General features: G+C 49.3%; 2 protein-coding genes across 2 annotated transcripts; one reads left to right on the top strand and one right to left on the bottom strand.

The window, feature by feature from the left end:
* Positions 1 to 485: 485 nt before the first annotated feature.
* Positions 486 to 8,400, bottom strand: KHNYN (KH and NYN domain containing; the record flags this gene model as incomplete). Its single annotated transcript, XM_080707752.1, has 7 exons — positions 486 to 735; positions 1,222 to 1,323; positions 1,523 to 1,630; positions 5,944 to 6,040; positions 6,123 to 6,253; positions 6,370 to 7,475; positions 8,200 to 8,400. 7 exons carry the CDS (start codon positions 8,398 to 8,400, stop codon positions 486 to 488), a joined length of 1,995 nt encoding a protein of 664 aa, XP_080563878.1.
* A 1,417-nt stretch (positions 8,401 to 9,817) lies between these two features.
* CBLN3 (cerebellin 3 precursor) lies at positions 9,818 to 10,966 on the top strand (the record flags this gene model as incomplete). The annotated part of the gene is made up of 3 exons (XM_080707495.1): positions 9,818 to 10,117; positions 10,374 to 10,493; positions 10,769 to 10,966. The coding sequence occupies 3 exons, from the start codon at positions 9,818 to 9,820 to the stop codon at positions 10,964 to 10,966; spliced, it is 618 nt and encodes a 205-aa protein (XP_080563621.1).
* Positions 10,967 to 24,334: the final 13,368 nt, after the last annotated feature.

The raw sequence follows: 24,334 nt of genomic DNA, 5'->3' as shown, positions 1-24,334 counted from the left end.
CACTGCTACCCCATTGCAACTCAACCTACCTAACACTACAACCCCTCCAGGGTCCAGCATTCCCTCTGACACTCCCAGGGGGCTGTGCACCATCCTGTCTCTGGCCTGCCCTAGCCTCCACCCAGCTCAGCTTGGAAGTAGAACCAACAGTCCCAGCCTCCAGAACTTACCCTCTCCAGCAGCCCCCGTTCCCCACTCAAACCCTGTACTAGGGCAAGATTGAGAAGTTAAAGCTGAGCAGAAGCTCTTGACAGGTGCTTGAGGTTCTGACTCCAGATAGGACCAACCGTATGAACTTGTCCCCAAAGTGCCCCAGGCAAGAGCACGCTCCACACTTGGGTGCTCCTCCTCAGGCTTCCCTGACCTAAAGCACCAACTCAGAGTGAGTCTGGGTCAGAGTCTGAGCAGCAGAGGGACTTTCACAGAAAGGGCTGAGCTAGGGGAAGCTGAGCTAACCAGGCGACAGCCTTACAAGCAGGCAAGGCTCAGAAGTTGAGACTGAGCAGGGCCTCAGACAGTTGGTTAATATCCCGGCAATATGGTTTCCGCTGCAGGATAAAGTCCACCTTGTGATCCTGACCCCAGAACACCTCCAGCAGCTGGCGCCGGAGCCGCTCTGTCTCCCGTGTCTTCCGAATGCCACCACTGCCTTTTTCCTCTTCCCTCCCTTGCTGCTGATTACCATGTTCTGCAAATCCCCTGGAAGGAGGCTGATCCTTAGGAGATCCCTGTTTCCTGGGAAGAAGCAGAAAAGAAGAGCTGATGAGCATCCTGGAGGGAAATTAGACCTCAGTGGAAATCCTCCCTCTTAATTGGCCTGCCTCTGGGAGAGCAAGCCTGAAGTTCGCCACACTGACCACTGGGCGGCAGTATCAACCCACTTCTGAAGGAACCCTCCACAGCAGGAAGGTAAATTTCGCCACTATTACAAGGTAGTTCTGGCCCTAAACTCATCACTTCGTGGTCCAGCAGAGGGCAGGCTGAGCACAAATGGCTATGAGTGCAAGCAACCATTTTCCAAACACTTGATTAGGAGAAACATTCAACCGGAGTTTCCCTCCCAACCGGGAAGCTGTGTCAAGATTCCCTGTGGAAAGATGAAAGGCCAGGTACAAGGCAACTCAGACTACTGTACAATTAAGCTGACCCAAACTAAGGTCACACGCAAACCAAGTGTGGGGCCTGCAGAGGGAGGGACAGGGCCAGGAGCACAGGCATTACCCAGCTGGCTTCTTCAGGAACTCATCCAGGGTGGGGCCATTTCTCCCCAGTGGGTCATCAGGGACCATGAAGAGGTTTCCCACGAAGGTGAAGGGCAGCAGACTAGAAGGGGAAAGAGTGTGGTCACAGAGGGTCCTTGCCCACTTCCAGACAGCTGAGACCAGCACCACCAGAAGCTACTGGCCCTCGTCCTACTGGCAGCTTCAAGCCCCTTCCCAGAGTTCTCACCCAGTGGCTAGAAGAGCTGGTTTTAGAGAAAGGTCTGAGTCCACGCCCTAGTCTCAAGGGAGAGCTCCCTCACCGCTCTCTGATGATCGCCATCCACTTGTCGGACTCCTCCGCCAGGTCCCGGAACTGGTCATTGGAGACAATGATCCCATCGGTCTCTTCAGCCAGCTTCACCATAAACCTGTCTCGAGAATCACAGCCACCATTCTGGAATTCTCCAAGGCCCGGTCCCCACTCCCAGGACCCACTGCTGGTGATGGAGACCTGAACACACACACACACACACACACACACACACACACACACACACACCTCACCTTGACCCAGCTGCAAGTGACTTAACTAGAATCAGGTGCCACCCGTTAGACAGGAAATGAAGATGAGTCCAGGGTGGTCTGCTAACAGGATCCCATCCACAGACAGCCCTTCACCCAACACATTTGTGCCTCACTAGTAAGAGACAGTAAGATCTGGCTCCAGCACTGTCTTCTGCCCTGCCCCCAAGACTGCTCACCAGTCTTTACGTTCTTCCTCTGAAAAGCCTTCCACTCTGTCCTCCGTCCTGACCACCTTAGTGATCTGGACATTACAGCTGAGATACTGCACAGACTCCTAACAGTTCACCTACCTCTAACCGTCCACCCACCACCCTTGGGTCTTGCCTCCCTGCTCCCATGAACACATGCTCTTCCCCACTCACCCTTCATCTACTGAGTAAAGTCCTCACGGCCAGGCCTGGCATCCAAGGCCCTCTGCAGTCCAGCTCCAAGCCACCCTCACGGACTTCTCTCTCCTGGTATTCCCTAATGTACCCTCCACTCCAGCCAAAATCAATGGCCAGGTTATGCCCTGCTCTCCAAACATGCCCCGACTGCCACCTTTCTCCAACTATTCCGACTATAAAGTGCTCCCCAAATCTTGCTCATGAGGAGATCACTGGGGGAACTATTTAAAACCCAAATGCTTGGGCCCCGCTTTAGTCATTCTGACCCCACAGGGTAGGACTCATGATGGTGAGCAGTAGTCTGGTAAACAGTTTAAAAATCAAGAGATCTAGCCAGTCTCACATTCTTTTCAATCAACAATTCACACACCCTACCCTTCCTACAGAACCCCTCAGGAGAGGGCTCTCTTCCCTCTGAGTTCCTGAGGTGCTTGGTTGGTTGGTTGGTAGGCTGGTTGTCTTTGTGGTGCTGGAGACTGAACTTAGGTGCACTCTACCAATAAGCTACAGCCCAGCCCATTTTTTTTTTAAACAGGGTCTTGCTAAGATACAAACCTGTAATCCTCCTGTATGAGCCTCCCAAGTATTGAGATTACAGGCATACACTACCATACCTGGTTATTGTTGTAGTTTTAGTTTTGATACTGGTGATTGAACTCTGGAACACTCTACCTCCAAGCTACAACCCCAGCCTGTGTGTGTGTGTGTGTGTGTGTGTGTGTGTGTGTGTGTGTGTGTGTGTTACTGGGGATTGAACCCAGAGGCATTCTACCTCTGAGCTACACCCCCAGCCCAATTTTCTTTCTTATTTGAAAACAGGATCTCACTAGGTTAATGAGAGTCTCACTACTTACTGAAGAACTTATCCTCCTGTCTCCCAAGTACTGGAATTACAGGCATGCACCACCATGTCCAGCCTTTTTTTTTTTTTTTTACTAAGGATGGAACGCAAGGGCATTCTACCTTTGAGCTACCCCCCACCCCTATTTCTTATTCTTTATTTTGAAACAGGGTCTCACTGAGTTGCAAAGGGCCTCACTAAATAACTGAGGCTGTCCACTAACCACTGTCCTCCTGTCTCAGCCTACCTAATGTTGGGATTACAAGTGTGCAACTTTTGAAACAAGTTCTAAATTGCTATGGGCTTTGCTTAAGAGACTGAAGCTGACCTCAAACCAGCAATCCTCCGATCTCAGCCTCCCAATTACTGAGATTACAGTGGTGTACCTCCATGCCTAGCTTTCTTTTGGTTCTTTGAAGTCAAGAATCAGGTCTTATTCTGCAGACCACAAACCTAGTACTAAGTAGGTAGGCAGTATTTGACAGTGTGGTATAGAGGGGACTGGAATCGGGATGGGGTGTGAAGGATATCTCATTCTGAGTTTCCACCAGGGAAGTAAATTCAGGGGATGATATATAAATGTATAAGGTAGACACACTGCATACAAAAACTACTTTCTGACTATGTTACATTGTACATTGCTCAGCACTGTTCATTCAGTAGACCTACCTGTGCACCGGCATGCTTATTTTAGGCAAAATTCCCAATTTATATTGTGTTACCTGCCTACAAGGTCCTATATAACTGTACAAACACCTACCTTTAAAATTCATTAAAACTAAGGCAGGCATAGTGGTTCACACCTATAAACCTAGTACTTGGGAGGCTGAGTCAGAAGGACTACAAGTTCAAGGACAGCCTCAGCAAGTAGTGAGACTCTCCTCAACCTAGCGGGACACTGTTTCAAAAATAAAAATAGGGCTGGCGTGGTGGCTCACACTTGTAATCCCGTGCTTGGGAGGTGGAGACAGGAGGATCGCGCAGGTTCGAAGCCAGCCGCGCTGGCTTAAGAGACCCTGTTTCCAAATAAAAAAGTATAAAATAGGTCTGGGAGTGTAGCCCGGAGGTAGAAGGGTTCCCAGGAACCCCAGTACCACCAAAAAATAATAAAATTTTAAAAATTAAAAATTAAAATAGGGCTGGGTGTGTAGTTTGGAGGTAAAATACCCCTGGTTCAATTCCTAGACCCCCAAAAAAATTTTTTTTAAACTGGCCCAGTGTTTAGTTCCAATTATGTTTTAAGCTGATGTGGAAAGAAGTTTCCATATCTTGAATAAATTGTGAGATCTGAGCATAAAATAAAATAGCGCTGGGAGAAAGTAAGTTGCCTTTTTGTAGAATAGTATTTCCTTGAAAGGAGTAAAAGTATTTAAAAAGACAAATACATAATCACTATGGTTTGGAAACTGATCACTTAACAGCAAATAGTGTCCTAAAGAATAAAGAATTTGTAGTTGTGAAATTTTTTTAATTAGTTAATTAGCTTTAAAAATATACCCACTTCCTACACCATACATGCATACTGTGGCAGGAGTATGCCTTGGGATTTCTGTTTAAACCATCTGGAACCTTTGAGGTCTATTTTTCCTTTATCAAGGTAGTTAGCCATTCTTCCCTCTGTCTCCACGTCTGCAAAATGGAGATAATCTTTTATGCAACACTTAATTGGGTCTATGCAAAGTCAAGAGGGAATGTCACAAGGCACCGTGGGTCATTCAAGAACACACCTTATCTCCCTTTGCTTTCCACAAGGATGAGTGAATGGGGGAGGAAACTGAGCCAGAGGCTGATTCACTAAGACACGGGCCCAAGACAAAGCTAATAAGTAAAGCAACTTGAGGCCCAAATTCACAACTTCCAATTCTAAGTCCAGTGGTCTTTTATCATACTATGCCATACCATACCATGTTTATTATACAGTCTTATTGTTCAAGGATTGTGTTTCTTCATTTTACATATTTTTGAATTCTGGTTTTTCCAGAAGGTTGGGGGAGAGTTTCTCTACATGTTTGGAAATTCTGGTTATAAGAAGGCATCTACCAGATGTGTACACCTGTAATCCTAGTATTTGGGAGGCTGAGACACAAAGATCATAGATTTGAGGCCAGCCTCAGCAACTTAGTAAGGCCCTCAGCAACTCAGAAAGACCCTTTTTTAAAAGAAAAGATAAAACCAGGTGCAGTGGAGCACGCTTGAAATCCCAGCATTTGGGAAGCTGAGACAGGATGATCACAGTTCACAGACAGCCTCAGCCACTTAGTGAGGCCCTCTACAATTCAGTGAGACCCTGTTTCAAAATAAAGAATAAAAAATAAGGCTGGGATGTAGCTCAGAGGTAGAATACTCCGGGGTTCCATCCCCAGTACCACAATAATAATAATAACAACAACAACAACAACAACGGGCTGGAGGTATAGCTCAGAGGTAGAGTGCCCATTAGTTAATCCCTGGTATCACGAAAAAAAGAAGGCATGAGCCGGGTGTGGTGGCACACGCTTGTAATCCCCACGCTTGGGAGGCAGAGACAGGAGGATCGCGCAGGTTCGAAGCCAGCCGCACGTGCTGGCTTAGGAGACCCTGTTTCTAAATAAAAATGTAAAAATAGGTCTGGGAGTGTAGCCCGGAGGTATAAGGGCTTCCAGAAACCCCAGTACCACCAAAAAAAAAAAAAAGGCATGAATTCATGTCACTAACTTTTCCATCTCTCCATTAAACCAGCCATTCAGGTTGATGGATGAAGAGGGGAGGAAGGATGGGCAGGCACCGTGGCACCGTGGCCAAGGTCCATCTCACATCACCTACAGGGCAGGTTTACCTAACTCATCACTGAGGCTTGGACACGGAGCAAACAGGAACTTCTCTCTCTCTCCCTCAACCTCCCACTGAGCTCTCTGCCTACCGCACCTGGGGCCTGGAGAGGAGCCCATACCTGTCGTCATAGGAGGAGATCCTCTTGCCATCCATGACTCGAGAAGGGGTGAGGGAGAGCAGGCTGAGGGAGTACAGCTTTTGCAGGAAGTGAATCTCTGTAGAAAAAGAACAAACAGGGTTCTCCTCGAGGTGGAAACAGAGCCTGTCCCAGGACACACGTGAGCAGGCCCAACTCACCTCTGACCTTGGAGTCCTTACTGTAGCGCCACTGAGGCACAAAGACAGTTATGTCCCGGTGGCCACGGTCCCAGAAGTACTGCACAGCAATGGCGATGCCCCGGCTTGAAAAGTAGTGCTGGAGGCCATGCCTGCGATGGGAAAGGGTCAGCACTTGGGGGCCCGAGGGGCCAGGCAGCCAGGAGGCAGGGGGCCCCTCAGCACACGTCTCGTCCTCTCTCCCCCAGGCCCCCACCCCGACACGCACACCATGGCCACGTTGCTGCCATCGATGACGATGTGGCGCAGGTCTGGCTGGCCAGGCACGTTGGCGAGACACAGGGTGAAAGGATCCTGTAGGGCCTGCTGGAAACGCTGTGTGCTGGTCACCAGGTGGCCCCCTCGGGGGCCTCGCTTCCCGGGGGACCCCCGACCCCGAGCCCCGGCCTGCTGCAAGTCTCCCCGGTCTCGTCGGTCTCCACAAGGCCATGGGGGCTCGGGTGCAGGAGGAGGGCTGGGCACTCTGGGAGGTGAGGTGGCCCCATTGTGGAGCCGCTGGAGGAGGGAGGCTGCCCGGGGTTGAGCTGTTCTGGGGCTGGGGCCCTGGGCGCTGGAAGGCTCACCTTGGACACTGAGCCCTCCTCTGTCCTGAGAAATCCCCTCCTTCCCCAGCACCCTTCCTTTCAGGGCCCCTCCACCTGCTGGCTGAGGCCTGAAAGCGGCTTCTCTCTCCCAGGCCTCTTCTTTAGGCAGCTCCTTCCACCCCAAATCCATCTCCCCAGGACCAGCCGGTTTCCTTCCCTCCTTCCCCACTGCCTGATTCTCTCCCCTTGCTCCTTTCCACTCGTCCCACCCCACAGATCTGGCATCCAGGGCTCCCCCGCCTTTGCTCAGGGGAGCAATGGCTCCTGTGTGCTGAGCACCCAGCAGACCCAGGCTCCTCCCCTCCCAGGAGCCAGGTGCTTGTGGCCCCTGCCCCCTGGAGGCCTCCTGCACCAGACTCAGCAGCTCCTCCTGTACCGCCAGGGGCAGTTGCAGCAGGGCCTTGTTGTGGGCGTCCTCCCAGGGCTGCAGCAGGGCAGAGAAGTCTCTCAGTACTCCAGCACTCTGAGAGGCTCCGGGGTTTGGTCCTGGCTGCAAGTCCCAGGTCAGCCGCTCTGCCAACTCCTCCACCCGGCTCTGAGCCATGACAAAGGCCTCCGTTAGACCACTGATCATCAGTGAGTCAGGCGCCTGGGGCACCAGATGGGCTGATGTGCTCCAAGCCAGGCAGTCAAGGAAGAAGCCCTGGGCTCCCACGAAGATGCAGTGCAGTCTGGATGGGTAGTGGACTTCATTTTGCAGTTCTGGGCTGCAGAGGCCCTTCACGTACTCCTGGACAGGAAGGTCAGAAAGGGAGCTGCTGAATCCAACCTTTCCAAGCCCTCCAGGAAGCCAGCTATCCAGAATGATACTGCTATTATTCCATTTTAAAGATACAGAAGCTAAGACTTTTCAGCGTGAGGCTGGAAGGTGGGAGAGTCATACCAGAACCCCTGCTGACTCCAAAGGAAGCAATGTAGCCCCACCTTTGCCCCCACTCCACCCCACACACACAGTGAAGTCCTTGGCAGGGGCCCACTCACACAACCGGATTATCTCTGCTCTCCAAACGTATACAAAGTGATTAGTCCCCAAGTCTCCTCTGAGCCTCCTGGGCTGTCACCCTAAAAATGAAACCAAAACTCGAAGGAACAGAACTGGGAAGTCCCTAGGCACTCCGAGGCACCGAGGCTGCCAGTGAGGCAGTCAAGGAGCACTGATGGGCCTGAAGTCCCTTGCCTGTTATCCCAGTACTTAGGCGGCTGAGACAGGAGGATCACAAGTTCAAGGCCAGCCTCAGCAATTTAGGGAGACCTTCAGCAACTTTGCAAGAGTCCCCGGTTCAAAATAAATAATAAAAAGGACTGAGGGTGTAGCTCAGAGGCGGAATGGCCCTGGGGAAAGAAAGAACGAAGGGAGGGAGGGAAAGAGGAGCTGGGATCTTCCCCAGCCCCTTCAAGTCCTCAGCCTGGGTGGGGAAGGGCATCCTGGGAAGGATGTGGAGAGGGGTGTTCACCTTGGCTCTGCTCACGTTCTCCTTGGGGCCCTCCAGCTGCAGCCAGATATGAGGGTTCTCGGGACAGTCCTTGGGGAGGACGCTCATTCTCACACTGAAGATGCGCTCCAAGCGGGTCTGCTGCTCCCGCACCTTGAACTCGGCCTCCGCGGACACCGCAAAGCTGTCGGGGGTGGAGGAGCCAGCCCCCCAAAGAGGCATGGCTTCTTCCCCCCGCCCTGGAAGGGGAAAGGCAGCTCAGAGCCTCAGGGTCCCCGCACCCCAAACCCTGGCCTCCTCCAACAATCAACAGGTCGCTCTTAGTTACAGTTCTGGTAAACAACCCCAGGTGGGAACGAGAGTCTGAGTCCAGCTCGAAGGTAGGGAGGAGTCAGACTATCCTCCTCTCCCTGAGAGGAAGTCGAGGGTAAACAAGGCTATCAGGGACGGGCGCCTGGCCTCTGAGGGTCCCAACCCTCGGCAGGGAGGGTGGGGGGCTCCAGCTCGGTCTGGAGGTCTAAGGAGTGGGGACTGAAGGTCCCTAACTGGGCTGTCCTCCGAGGCCCTTGGTGGCCATTTCAAGGCCCTGGCCACACCCCTCCTGCGCCCCCTCCCCCAGCCTTCGCAGCCCCACCGGGCCCCGCACCCACCCCGAGGGGCGCGCCTACCAGCCGGGCCGCGGGCCCCAGCCTCGGGTCCCCCCGGCGCCTCTGGGGCCCCCGCGACGCCCGTGCCCCCGCCCAGGGGACCAGGGCAGGGGGCCCGAATCTGGGCGGGCCTTCCCGCGCTCCTCACCCAACGAGCACCTCTCTTTTCCACATCTCAAACTGTTTTTAAGTCACTTCCTGGCCTGGGGCGGAGCCAGCCCCACTCCTCCCGGGCTGGGCCCGCCCGGCCTTGGCTGGGGGCCCGGAGGCGCGCTCCCTCCTCCCGCGCCCGCCCTGGCGCCCGCAGTGCTCCCGCGGGGCCCCGGCCCTCGGGTTGTCGCGCTGTGCATAGTTGTTTCTCAGGAAAGAGGAGGCATTTCGTGGAAATCTGACCCCTTCGGGTGAAGATGTGGCAGGCCAAAGAGGGAAAGTGACTGACCCAGGCTCCCAAGATAGTGACTCTTCGTGCTCCTGCCCTTCCCACCAAAACAATTGTGGGAAAGCCAGGGCACTCCTTTCTCCCAACAAATGGAAAGGTGCCACGGAGAAGGGCTGATGATTTGTGCGGGGGTTTTAAAGAGAAGAGAAAGGAGAACTGTAGGCTCCGGCGTGGAGACACACACACACACACACACACACACACACACACACGCACTCCAGGTTCTCCATGGCCCCAGCTCCAGCCCCTCACCATCCTGCCTGGGGGCTGCCCTGCAGGCCTCCTGCCCATCTTCATCCCTCTTCTCCCTCCCAGAATCCAACTGCTGTCACTTCACCTGCTGCCAAGGAGGAGGGAGCTTCGGTGTCAGCAGGAGTGGGAAACAGGACAAGACAGGTATGGAGAGGGAGGCGCAGAGGCCAGGCCACAGTGGGACCCAGAGGGGGCAGAGGAGCAGGGTAAGGGCCTGGAGCGCCCAGGCCACTGCAGTGGGAACCAGAAGCAGCAGAGAGGGGCAGAAGCCGGGCAGTTGAGGGCCACAGAGGCACCAGCCATGCTGGGAGCAAAGCAATGTTGGCTGCCAGGTCTCCGACACAGCCCCGGGCTGCCCTTGACCCTGGTGCTGCTGGCCCTGGGGGCTGGGTGGGCCCAGGAGGGCTCAGAGCCTGTCCTGCTGGAGGGCGAATGCCTGGTGGTCTGTGAGCCTGGCCGGGCTGTTGCTGGGGGACCAGGGGGGGCAGCCTTGGGAGAGGCGCCCCCTGGACGAGTGGCATTTGCTGCCGTTCGAAGCCACCACCATGAGCCAGCAGGGGAGACTGGCAACGGCACCAGCGGGGCCATCTACTTCGACCAGGTAATCCCCCTGCCCCTGTCCAGAGAACCGGCAAAGACCCGGAATCCATTGTCCAAGCTTAGTCTGATGCTCCCCCCCCCCCACACGCACACACACTTTAAGAAAACAATTCCTACATCTTCCCCTAATATGGCCATGGATTCCCTTCCCTTCATGCATACACACAGCCCTCCTTGCCCCACTCCTCCTCCCTCACTGCCGGACCCCAAACCCCGGCTGTCCCTGAGCCCCAGGGTGTGACATCTGCCTCCCCCAGGTCCTGGTGAATGAGGGGGGCGGCTTTGACCGGACCTCAGGCTCCTTCGTGGCCCCAGTCCGGGGTGTCTACAGCTTCCGGTTCCACGTGGTGAAGGTGTACAACCGCCAGACGGTCCAGGTGACCTGAGGGGCACATCCCAACCCTGGGAGGAGGAGTCAGATGGAGCCCCGTGAGCCCTGGGTAGACCCTCCATTGGCCCTGTGTCCTGGGACCAGAGCAGGGGAGGAAAGGTCCTGCCTACCAGGATAGGCAAAGTCAAACACCAGGCCGCCGCTCAGCACTTCCTGGAGAGTCCATCAAGCCCCGGGTTCCCCAGAAAAAGCCTTTGGCAAATAAGGGCCCACGCTAGGGGTCGGATGGGAGGCAGGTGCTAACTGGGCTCCCCTTCCCAGGTGAGCCTGATGCTGAACACATGGCCTGTCGTCTCAGCCTTTGCCAACGACCCCGATGTGACCCGGGAGGCAGCCACCAGCTCAGTGCTGCTTCCCCTGGACCCTGGGGACCGGGTGTCCCTGCGCCTGCGCCGGGGGAATCTGCTGGGTGGCTGGAAATACTCGAGCTTCTCTGGCTTCCTCATCTTCCCACTCTGAGGGCCCAGGCCTTTCAAAGACAGAAGTCCCCAACCCCCATTACTGCCTTCTGCCCTCCCTGTCCCAGAAACAGAACCTTGGGGCAGAAGAGAGGCTCCCTCCGGCTGTCTCTACCCTTCCTCCTCCCACCTCCTTGCATGAGACTGTGCCAGACACCCAAGGTTACGAAGAGAGCAGAGCGTGCCCTTGGCCCGCACCCCCAACTCCGCTGCCCCAGCCTCCCGCTGCATCTCTTTGTGTCCATGGCCCTAGGGTCAGGGCAAGGTTTGGCAGGGAGAATGGCCTGCAGTCCTTTGCAGTTTCTGCTCCTCCTGTTCTCCCACGCCAACTTCCTGCTCAGTGCTATTTGGGGACAGGTGGCACAGGTAAGCCTGACAGCCTCCTACAGGGACCCAGATGGACCCACCTCAGAGAACCCTGCAGGCGCCTTCCTGAGAAGAGTGCCAGCATCACAGATCTCGGCCAGCACCGTATGGGCTGGGGAGGGAGGCAGCCACACGCAGAGGGTGGGGAGGGCCACTGAGGGTCCAGAGCGGGCGTGGTAAGGCAGGAAGGGGCACCCGCCTGACCTGAACACGGAACAGATTTTGCGTGTGTAATGGGACAGCAGGCAGGGACCTTGGTCGTCCTTTGGTGCCAGGTTTCAGATGGACTCTGGCCCTCACCTCCCCACTCACCAAAGACTTGGGTGTGTGTGTTTGCTCTGACTGAGAGTGGTGTACAGAGCTGAAGATGGGGGTGGAAGGTCACCTGTGGACCGTGGAATACTTCAACAACCATACAGCCTCGCGCCTGTCCACCTCCTGGAACTGTTCCACCTCTGAAGTCTGAACTTAAGTTGCTCCGCGCTCTTGACACCTGCTTCCTCTCAGCTCCACCGGCTGCTTCACTGCGCCCGCCCCAGCCGGTCTCTGCTGCCTCTCTGCTTTCTCCTGATCTGTGCTGGCTCACGCTCCTCCTTAAGCTTCCTGTTACCTGGGATTCCAAAACTTGCCCCTCCAACCACTCTTCTGCCAGTATTATAAGCATACTATCTTACCCCACTGCCCTATTGGTCCAGCATGAGTGACTATCTATACAGTAACTACAAAATGGTAGTCAGTGAACTTAGTGAGGCGCCCTCAACAACTTAGTGAGACCCTGTTTAAAAAGCAAATAGGGCCGGGCGTACGCCTGTAATCTCCGCACTGGGGAGGCTGAGACAGGAGGATGGCATGGGTTCGAAGCCAGCCTCAGCTACTTAGTGAGGCTTTCAGCAACTTAGTGAGACCCTGTTTCCAAATAAAATATATATTAAAAAAAAGGTCTGGGAGTACAGCCCAGGGGTAGAAAGCCTCTGGGTTCCACCCCCAGTACCACCACCAAAAAAAAATAATAATAAAAAATAAAAAGCAAATAGCGCTGAGGGCATAGTTTAGAAGTAGAATGTCCCCGAGTTCAATCCCCAGTACCCTCCCCCCCACACACACACACAAGAATCATAGTAAGACACTATAGGCTCCCTGTAGAGAGAACATGAAGTCTGGATCAGGGATTACAAGCTACAAACAGGTATGGTATATTGTAGACAAAATAAATGTAAAACTATGTTACAATCAGATGGGAAAAAAAGATATGGTAATGTTCAAGTTAGTTAAGAAATACCAATGTGAATTTGTGGTTTTAGACAGAAATAGGTCTGGGAGCCAGGCGTGGTGGCACAGGCTTGTAATCCCAGCACTTGGGAGGTTGAGACAGGAGAATTGCAGTTCGAGGCCAGCATCAGCTACTTAGTGAGGCCCTTTGCAACTCAGTGAGACCCTGTTTCAAAATAAAGAATAAAAAATAGGGCTAGGAGTGTTGCTCATAGGTAGAATACCCCTGGGTTCCATCCCCAGTACCATACACACACAAAAAAAGAAATAGGTCTGGGGGTGTAGTTCAGTGATAGACCACTCATCTAGCATGTATGAGGTTCTAGATTCAATCCCCAGCATCAGAAAAAGATATACATACATGCACACACACACACACACACACACACACCTTTTTCTTTACCATTCAGCCATATTTTGTGACCAGGAAACATAGCTTAAACAAGTTAGCAGATTTCTGTTTCACAGAGAAGAATCTGAAAATGAAGAGTTCAGGGATAAATGACTAGTTTATGATTCTCAAAACCCAGTCTTTCTTCTTGCTGTTTCGCCATCTTTAGCATGACACTTGCTAAAGACCTCCTCACCCAAGATGGCGCCTTGAGCTGCAGCCATTACATCAGCCCAACACCCCCCCCCCCAGCAAGGAGGAGGAAGGGCACACCTCTTTCCTTTGCAGCTACTTTCTGAAAGGTGTGCCTACCATGTTTGATTGTATCTCATCAGCTAGAATTTGATCACACTTGGCCACACCAAGCCAGGGAGACAGGCTAGGAAATAAAGTCTTTCGTTATTCCAGGTAACCATGTCCAGCTAAAAGTCAGGAGTTTTATAGTAAGGAGAAAAAGGATGAATATTGGGAAAGATAACTAGAAGCTTTTCAAAATGCAAATAGGCTAGATCAATGTGTTAATAATGATAATAAAGTAACTGTATTAGTTTCCTCTTGCTGTGTCGTAAGTTATGACAAAATTATTGGCTTTAAAACACCTATTTATTATTTCAGTTTCTGAGGGTCAGAAGTCTTGCAGAATGTGACTGGATTCTCTGCTCGGGACTTCACAAGGTCAAAAGCAGGGTATAAGACTGCCTTCCTTACTGGTGGAGAGGTATCTACTTCCAAACTCGTTTAGAATTGAGTTCCTTATGGTTGTAGGGATGAGATCCCAAAACTCTTTGATTTTTCAACCAACAACTGTGCACCAAGTCTCTCTCACACGTTGAACCTCTCTGGCCTGCCTCTCTGACTTCAGAGGAGAAAGTTGTCAGAGTTCAAGGATTTGTGTGATTAGGCCCACCCACATTCTCCAGGATGTTCTCCCTTTATTAAGGAACAGAACCCGAAATGTATATGCAAAGTTGCTTTTTTGCCATGTAATATAGCACCCTCACAGGTTCTAGGATCAGGACATGGACACCTTCAAGACATCTGCATATCATAGTCTTTAAATATAAGGATGACATATTATAAAGGAAAGACATCCAGTACAATACACTAAATGCATGGAAAATGTGTGGGCTTAAGAAAGTCCCATGCTATGCAAGATAAACACCAGCTCAGATTTTAATCATTGTAGATGGCAAGTCAGATCTCAGGTCTTAACCAAGAACTCATTAACTAACCTCCAACTCCATCAGTACTGAGATGTTCTTCTTTTTGACATCCAAATTCAAAAACCGATCTGAAGTGAGATACTGTCCCTCTCTTGGGTCTACAGACCCACTTTTATAACAGGTTTAGGTATAGGTTAAAAGTTGTATGATCCTCATAATATAGATGCTTAACCAACATATTTGAAGCTTTTAGAGGAAATGATGTATTAGGCCAGCAATTCTACTGAAATATTTAGGAGGCTTTGATTAAATTTGTGATCAACGTTTAAATCATTTGCCTTGTCAAATGTATAGATTTTGATTCGTGGTTTATATAGTGCTTAGATGTTTGGACAACTTTTACTGAAGTAGGTTTATGAAGTGTGTAGATTAAATAATAAAGCACACGTGGCGAATGTTCCTCTATAGATGCCAAAATCATCTCAGATTGAAAGGATCCTAAAAATAAAATCCAATTCTTCACCTCCCCTACACCCACGCCCTCCTTCCTACAAAGCACTGGTCCTACTGATGAGAGATTTGCTGTGGTTCCGAATCCACAGCCTCTAGCCGCATCTGGTCCTCTCAACATCAAGCACTTCTCGGGTTTCTTTTGCCAACCTCTTTCCTTATCCTCCCCAGAATCCAAGTGCAGGCCCCCAATCTCTCCTTCAACCTTTTGCCCCACTATGGCTGGTCCCACTGATAACCTAACTCTGCTTTGCTGAAAAAACAGACACACCAGGCAGGACCCTCACCTCCACCACACGCACAAGCTCACCTTCCTCCCCATCTCTGTGTCTTCGAGTCAGGTGCGTTGGGAGCTGAATTCCTCCTCCTGTGAGGGTGATTATCTTCATCCACCAGCCATGGACCCCAGTCCCTCCAAACATATTCTTGTCTTTCTAGACACTCCTTCCCTTCACGGAGTAAAGTTTATGAGGCCAGCCTCAGCAACTTAGACCCTGTTTCAAATTTTAAAAAATAAATAAACTTTAAAATGGCTGGGGGTAAAATGCCCCTGGGGTTAAATCTTCTAGTACAAAAAAAAAAAAAAAAAAAAAAAACAACCAAATTTTAAGAGCACAAGCCTCTTAAATCTAAAAGAGAAAAGGCTGAGTATGGAAGCAGCTGCAGACAGATGCAGTTATCCTCGGCTCTTAGGCCTCCGCAGCTACTTAGCATCATCTCACCTGCCTTTCGAGCCCAGTCTTATGGCATATGTCTACACTTGCCAGTTGCTCACCTGTGAACCACTGCTAAACTCTGGCCTCCACTGCTCCACCCACACTCTCCTCAGTTGCTCACACGTCCATGTGCTCAAGTCAACAGACCCCTCCTAGTCTTCCAAATGTTTGCCCTGCTGCCCACGCCCCGCCAGGCACACACACTCCCGGCCCCATTCCCCAGCGGAGCCTCCGGGGCTCAACTTTCCCTGCACCTCCTGCTCATGTGCTTCTTTTCCATAATCCTCCACCACTGCCCTTTTTCTTAAATGTTGATTCTAGGGGTTCTGCCCTAGAATTTCTTCAGTCCCAACATGCTGTTAATATCATGAATGTCCCTCTGTATGCTTACAACTTTTCTGTTTTTATCCCGACCCAGACTCTCCCTTCTAAACCTCAGATGAACACATTTGGGTATTCCATCTGGAAGTCAACAGTTCCAGATGCTGAGGCAGGAGGATCACAAGTTCAAGGCCAGCCTGGGCAACTTTATGAGACTGTTTGTCAAAACAAACGAAAAAAGCTGGGCATGGTGGCGCATGCTTGTAATCCCAGCATTTGGGAGGCTGAGATAGGAGGATCACGGTTCGTGGAAAGCCTCAGCTATTTAGTGAGGTTCTCTGCAACTCAGTGAGACCCTGTTTCAAAATAAAGAATAAAAAAATAGGGCTGGAGGGTGTAGCTCGGAAGTAGAATGCCCCTGGGTTCCATCCCCAGTACCTCAAAAAAATAAAAGAAAGAAAGAAAAGAAAAGGGAAAAGAAAAGGGCTGGGGATTTAGCTCATTGGTAGAGTACTCCTGGGATCAATCCCCAGTAAAGGAAAAAAAAAGTCAACATGCTAAAATCTGAATGTACTGGCTTTGCTCAGTAATCTGTTTTTTGTCCCTTGTTATTTTTGTAAGTGAACCTTTTTCTTTTGCCTAAACCCGGAAATGGCCTTCCTCCCCAGCTGCCCCTCTCCAAACTGCCATACCCAGTCATTCACCTCCAGTGGTTCTGTCCACTGCTTTCCAACCACCCTGGCTCAAACTACTGATACCTCAGCTAGAATTCTATAAAAGCCCCTACCTGGTTCCTTGGCCTCCAGTTTTCCCCTTCTCTGTTCAGTTTCTATTTGGAAATCAACATAGTGATCTGAGTGAACTTCACTGCCTAAAAGCCCTTTGGTAGCCGGACGTGGTGGCTCACACAGGAGGCTGAGACAGGAGGATCACAGTTCATGGGCCTCTGCTACTTAGTGAGGACTTGTTTCAAAATAAAGACTAAGAAACAAGACTGGAGGTGTAGCTTGGAGGTAGAATGCCCCTGGGATTCACCCCCAGTAACACACACACACACACACACACACACACACACACACACACACGGCCCTTTGGAAGCTCTTGGTGGACACCAGCATGAAATCCGTGAGCACGTGTGTCACCGCATCCAGTTTTTTTCTTTTCTGTTGTTGTTGGTTTTGTTTTTTGATTTTTGTTTTTTAAACAAGGTCAGACAGGTGACCTTGGGAGGCTGAGACACAGGTTCAAAGACAGCCTCAGCAATTAGTGAGACTCTTGTCAACTTAGTGAGACCCTGTCTCAAAATGAAGAGTAAAAAATAAGACTGAGGATGTAGCTCAGAGGTTGAAAGTTGAATACCCCTGGGCTCAACCTTCAGTACCACAATAAATAAGTAAATAAATAAACAGAGTCTTGCTAGGTTGCTGAGAGTATCATTATGTTGCTGAAGCTGGCCTGGAACATGTAATTCTTCTGCCTCAGCTTCCCAAGTACTGGGATTATATGTATGCACTGCCACACATGGCTGAAATCTGTATTTCTTTTTTTTTTTTTTTTTACTTTTTTATTGGTGCACTGTATTCATACATCATAGTGGGATACAAACTTTTGTAGACATACATGCACACATCACCCAGTCAGCCCCAACCCGATCCCCACCCCATTCTCTCCCCATCCCTCCTTCCCATGCTTGGCTTAGTGGTTGACATCTAGTATTATAGCAATTTATCTAAAATTAAAAATGATAATCTCACATAACAGTTTCATGGGTCTGATACCAAGCTTTTGATGACTTAAAGATAACATTTCAATATTTCTTTTTGCTTTCTTTCTTACCAGAGAATTTTTTTTTCTATTTTTTTAGGTGAAACTATCATATATTTATATATTTATTTTTCAGAAAAAATCTATCCTAATATGGAATATGGACTCTAGATACCCAAAACGATCTTGAAAAAGAACAAAGCAAAAGATATATATTTTCTGATTTCAAACCATATAAAGCTACAATAATTGAAACAGTGTAGTACTGTTCTAAAGGCAGATATATAAACCATTGGAGTTAAATACAAGCCTAGAGCTAAATTCTTCCCTATATTGTCAAGTTATTTTTGACAAGGTTTCCACGAACATTTGGTGGTGGAAATAATAATCTTTTAACTAAATATTGTTGAAAAATAATAATTACATGGAAAAGAATAAAACTGGACCCTTACCTAATCCCATATGCAAGTATTAACTCAAAATAGATAAAAGACCTAAATATAAATCTTAAGACTATAAACTTTTAGGAGAAAATCTGGGTCATAAAACCTCACAACATTGAAATTGGCAGTGATTTCTTGGATATGATTTCAATGGCACAGGCAACAAGAAGAGTATACAAACTCCCTAAAGAATGAAAAAAATATTGTATATCCAAAGACAATGTAAACAGAGTAAAAAGTTACTGATAGAATGGGATAAAATATTTCCAAATGCTATATCTGAAGGTATATTAATATTCCAACTAGAAATCCTAAAAATTAACAACAATCAAAGCAAACAATACAATTTTGAAATAGGTAAAAGACTAACATAAATAATGAATCTCCACAGATAACTAATCTTGTTGTCTGTTGGATGGAAAATCTTGTTTTTCTGGTTCTGGTGTGTGTTACCTATTTCTTCTTTGTAGTTAATCTCTTTGAGTATTTTCTCTAGCACTGGTTTTGAAGACATAAATTCCTTCAGTTTCTGTTTTTCATGGAAGCTTCTTATTTTTCCATCTAATGTGATAGAAAGTTTTGCTGGGTAGGAAATTTTTGGCTGGAAGTTGTTTTCTTTCAGAGTTTGGAATATGTTACTCCAAGCCCTTCTGGCTCTCATGACTTGCTTTGGGAAGTCTGGAGTGATTCTAATTGGTTTGCCTCTGAATGTCACTTGGTCCTTTGTTTTTGTTGCCTTTAAGATTCTCTGCTTGGCTTCCACAGTGGTCATTTTGACAGTTATGTGGCGTGGGGATCCTCTTCTCCGATCCTGTCTAAAGGGAGTTCTATAAGTTTCCTGGACCTGTGTATCAACCTCTTGCTCTATGTTTGGAAAATTTTCTGCTATTACTTCCTTGAAGAGATTGTTGATCCCTTTGGTTTCACTTTCTTTTCCCTCCTCTTTTCCAATTATTCTTAGGTTAGCTCTCTTAAAATGGGCCCATATTTCTTCAATGTCAGATTCCTGCTGTTGGATACTTTTTTCTAGATTAGAAACTCTGCGTTCATTTTTGGAATGATCATCTTCTAAGAGCAAGATTCTATTCTCCATGTGGTCTTATCGGTTGTTTGTGCTTTGAATTAAGGCCTTTACTTCATTAATTGCATCCTTTATCTCTTTTTGGCTCTCTCTGAGTTCTTTTCGAAGCACCTCCATTATTTCTACAGTTATTTTCCTGATTTGATCTTCTAGAAATCTCTGATTTTCTGTTTTATCGAGTTCTGATGTTGTGGGGTTGTGGGCATTCATTGCTCCAGTGTTATTCCTCTTTCCCATGATTTTGGAAGTTTGTGCCTTCTCTGGGTTCTTCCCTTGGGTCACTGTGACTTCACTTAAGGTGCTCTGGATCTCAAGTCTGTAGTATCTCAGATCCCACTACTCCTTTACTGGTTTGTATCACAGAGTCTCCGACCCAGAGAGTCGATAGAGGCTGCTTTAAACTATGGGGGGTGCCAGCTTGCACGTTCTCCTATGGTATGATATCTCTGCCACCGCCACTCCCCCACTGGGTCAAGTCCCAGGGAGTACAGTACTGGGATTTCTCCTCTGTGGCCTGCAATTTGACTCACTGTTCTTGAGTTCACAGATGTAGCTGTACTGGACTCAGTGAATTCGCTGCTGCTGCCGCCGGTGGCAATATGGCGACGCTGCCATGCCCTCGGCCATGAGGCTGGCTTATTTCTTCTTGGTTTTGAGTTCCACTCTGAGTCCGTGCAGCGTGTGCTGAGCCAAGCCACTGGGAGCTTTAGATGCTCCCTGCGCTGAAAAATCCCGCCTGGCTGTTCCACAGCGGCTCACCTCGGCTTGCTGTAGCCGCCTGGTGAACTTGCCTCTGCCGCCGGCAGTATGGCGCTGCTGCCGAGTCCTCGGGCGTGAGGCCGGTGTATCTCCTCTGTGGCTCTGAGCTCTGTTCTCAGTCCGCTTTCTCTCTGGAGCCTGGTGATTTTTTTGTTTCTCTGGTGATGGTGTTTTCTGGCTATGAAAGGTGCTGATTTTGTGGTAATGGAGATTGGTTGTTAGCAGGGCTCTTAAGCTCCGCTTTTCTCGGTCGCCATCTTCCCGGAAGTCCTCTTAAATCTGTATTTCTTAACATGCTTTGAAGATTCTTTACAATCCAGATGTTGAAATCTCCACTACCTCACTTATCACCATCTACAAGAATGTGAAGGCCAAACCAGAAGTGGCGGTGCATGTCTGTAATGCAGTACTTGGGAGACTGAGACAGGAAGATCACAGCTTCAAGACCAATCTCAACAGCTTAGTGAAACCTTTAGTAATTTAGCAATTCCTCATTTCAAAAATAAAAAGGGCTGAATCTGTAGCTCAGATCTAGACTGTCTCTGGGTTAAGCCTCCAATACCAAAAGGAGGAGGAGGAGAAAGAGTGGGGAGGAGGAGGAAGAGGGAGAGGGAGGGAGGGAAGAATAGAGGGAGAAAACCTAAGAAAGCACCACTTAAGCTGCACACTTGTAATAGCTCGGAAGTAGAATGCCCTTGGGTTCAATCGAGAGAGAGAGAGAGAGAGAGAGAGAGAGAGAGAGGGAGTTTGAGAATGAATGTAGAAGTAGCACCAATTTAACAGAGGGAGAATGCCACCCCTGGAAAACTGAACAAGACCCAGAGGATTGTTTTTTGATCCATCAGAGGTAAATCAGGACTTGTTTGTGAATCACAATCTGTACCAAATTGATACGGAGAAATCAGAAATCTTAGCTGACACTATACAATGCATTAACAAAGATGGACAGGCCATTTAGGGATAGGGAGTAACTCTAACAACAAAGTGAATATACCTGCTGTGGTTCAGGCGGGAACAGGAATCAGGTTCAAATCCAGCGTCTCCCTTGGTGTCAGGTTTGGAGAGGGTGACTGTACAGACATCGGGACAGACCAGGAGTCCAAGCAGGAGGGAATCTATTGAGTGACACAGGGATGGGGTCTGAAGAGAACTTCAGCTGGCCTTCAGCCCACTCTTGAGTACACACAGCCTTTATAGGACAATACCAGGACAAGTCAACTACCAGTTACTCAGGGATGGGTGGGGAGGTGAGGAGAAGCAGATGTTATAGGAATATTTGAAGCTGGGAAATGAAAACACTCTGCGGTGTGTGGACAGGGTGGTCCCGTAAAGGTTGGGATGGTTGTGGGCAGGATGTTCCTGGCCAGGCTGTGATGGGGCCTGGATGGGTCAAGCGTGGTGGGAAGACGCGGTCTGGACACACTGAGCAGCTACACATGACCTTCAGTAGGTTATTTTACCTCCTCAGGCCTCATGTTTTTCATCTGTAAAATGGAGACATTAGTTGTATCTACCCTACATGGTTGGGAAATGATAGGTCTGACGTTCCCTTCCCCCACGGGACCCCGCAGCAGGGACAGGAGGCTGAACCCCAGAAGCCAGAGTGGAGACGCCGGGAGACTCCCAGCATCGCGGGGCAGATTCCAGAGGTTGCGAGACTCCAGATGTCATAAGAGGACCTGCAAGATAAATACCCTCACTTCCTCTCCGCCGTGTGACTCTGCTGACTGTGACCCTGCTGCTCAGTCATCGGTCCCTTCCCCCATGGTCGGCAGACCTCTCCCAAAGGTGCTAGTTTAACTAAAGAGGCCTTTAATAACTTGGCTGGTTCTTGCCTCCTTTGCAACCCCCAGCTCAATTTCAACGTTATAGAAAACACAACAGTGCCTGGCACTGAACAAATACTCAGTATTAGCTGTTTCCATGTGAATTAGTAAACCACTTGAAACTTGTGCATTTACAAAGATTATTGAGAATTTTTTAAGAGCAAATAGGATGCTGAGCATGGTGTTCCACACCTATAATCCCAGTACTTGGAAGGCTGAGACAGAAGGATTACAGGTTCAAGCCAGCCTCAGCAATTTAGCAAGACCCTGTTTCAAAACAAAAAAATAAAAGTTGATGGGGGGGGGGTGGCCAGGCATGGTGACACACACCTGTGATCTCAGTACTTGGGAGGCTGAGACTGGAGGATTGCAGGTTCACAGCCAGCTTCAGCAACTTGGCAAAACCCTCAGCAATTTAGTAAGACCCTATTTCAAAAAATAAAATAGGACTTGGGGTACAGCTCAGAGATCCCTGGGTTCGATCCCTAGTACACACACACACACACACACACACACAGTTTGGGGGACAAAGTGGGATTTAGCTCAGAGTTAGAAAGCCTTGGTTTCAATCCCTAGTACCAAAAAATAGCAGGTAGAATGTTTGGTTTTTTCCTAGTGACCCTTTTCCTGTTATGTTTCTATTTTCCCCACATCTCTATAGAGCCTGGTACAATGTTTCTGTCTTCCAGGAAGAAAGGACTCAGTAAATGGTTGCTAGGAGAGGCGGGATAGCGGCTCAGGTGGTCTCAATCACACATATGTTTATGTAAATTTTAACATGGAACAGAAGCTCTTTTTTCTTTTGCTTATGTCATAAGATTTTTTTGGGGGGAGGGGAGTTAGAGTTTGTTTTTGTTTTTTGTTTTTTAAACAGGGTCTCACTGACTTGCAAAGGGCCTAAGTAGCTGAGGCTGTCCCCAAACCACGATCTGCCTGCCTCAGCCTCCCAAAAGCTGGGGTTACAAACGTGCACCACCACACCTGCCTTAGGAGATTGTTTATGTAGTGGCTACTTTATAATTTCTCTGTTGGAGGCTTGGATGGCCCACCTACCAGTGGCCCACATGAGAAGGCCAAGTCATGATAGGTGTCCTACATGTCCACAGTGCTGAAGTGTGGGCAAACCTTATCATCCAGCCCTCCAAAAATAGAATGAATCTCACATCTCTCTTTAGACCTTGTAAATATTCAACTGCAAAGAAGAAATAATTCGAGCACAGCATGGTGATGCACGCTTGTAATCCCAGTGGGACCCTGTTTCAAAATAAAATCTGGCTGGCGGCGTAGCCTGCAGTTAGAAAGCCTCTGGTTTTATCCTCGAGTACCAATCAATCAATCCATCAGTGGACTTTTGAGCCCCCCTTCCATTCAGACTTCCACTTAAAAGTTCTGAATTTTTGCTCTCTGATATATCCCAGGAGTGGGTGTATTATTTTGGTAAAAGAGGTCCAGGAAAACCCGTCTGAATGGTGCTTGCGGGCCCTGCTCCTGGGCTCCTATGCCATGCTGGGCCCCTCACTCCTCCGCACTCTCTATGTCCACTGTCAGCTGTCTCTCTCCTTCACTGGACTGTGGGTTCCAGCAGGGCGGACCCCATGTCAGTCACATTACCTGTTATCCGCCCCATGTCTAGACAGTATTTATAGTACACTATAAATACTGAATGAATAATGGCATGCCCATGAGCTAGGGTGTCCTCAGGAAGGGCAGATCCCTCCTGCCACTCCATGCCTGTGCCAGTGCTGGGCAGAAGTCTGTACAGGTGCAAAAGGCAGGGAAAAGCAGGGGACCGAGGCCAGGAAGCTTGGCCAGGGGTAAAGAGGTCTCTGAGTCTGTTCCTGGGCAGGGAGAGGAGTTACACCAGCGAGCACGATGAGTGTTTACTCAGCCCCCAGCAACACGTCGGCCTGTTCGCACAGATTGTTTCATGTAATTTTCATACATTCACATAGCTCAGGAATCGTTGCCCTCTATTTTACAGATGGGAAACTGAGGCATCAGGAAAATGGCCACATAGTTATAACATTTCAGAACAGTCGGTATCTATGGGGTTTTCAATGTGAGTTATGCTTGTTGGGCGCCGATGGCATTCTCCCGACCCCACTCTGCCGGAAGCCAGCAAAGGAGCCTCAAGCGTGCTGCACCTGGTCTCCTCATCTGAACAGAAGGAGCTTGAGCCAGCTGGTCTTGAAAAGGCACGATCCAAGCCTTGGGGTCTGCAAGTCTGCCTCAGTAACAGCCATGCCCCACGACAACCAGCCCTCCCTGCTCCCCAATTGAGCCTGAAGCTAAGAAAAATAACTGAACATTGACTCGTTTGATACCTTTATTGACAAATAGGATGAAAAATCCACTTAAGATATAGGATAAAAAAAATGCAATTAACGGGAGGAATACACGCAGGTCAGGAGGCAAGAGAGTAAGGCTGGATGTACCACTAGAGAGAAGAGGAAGAGAAAGGACAAAGGGTGGGGGTGAGCCAGTGCTGTACCTGCTAAAAATCCTACAGCCAACCTTTCAGTTTCTCAGCTGTCACAAAATCACTCATTCCTGGTCAGGATCAACAGGTGGAATTGGCTCAAGGAAAATATCCAGGGAGTTTGAGCTGGAAAATGGGAAGCTGGGAGGAATGTGGGTATGGGATTGTGAGGGAGCCTCTTGCTTAAACCTGCTGCCAGACCCTTTTCCTAGTGAACGAGAAGTCAAGAAACTAATCCTCATCCATCCCGAATCTGCCGTCAAGTAGCTATGTGGCTTTGG

The sequence above is a fragment of the Muscardinus avellanarius genome (assembly GCF_963383645.1).
Source record: "Muscardinus avellanarius genome assembly, chromosome: 12".
NCBI lineage: Eukaryota > Metazoa > Chordata > Mammalia > Rodentia > Gliridae > Muscardinus > Muscardinus avellanarius.
This window is presented reverse-complemented; position numbering and strand designations above follow the sequence as displayed.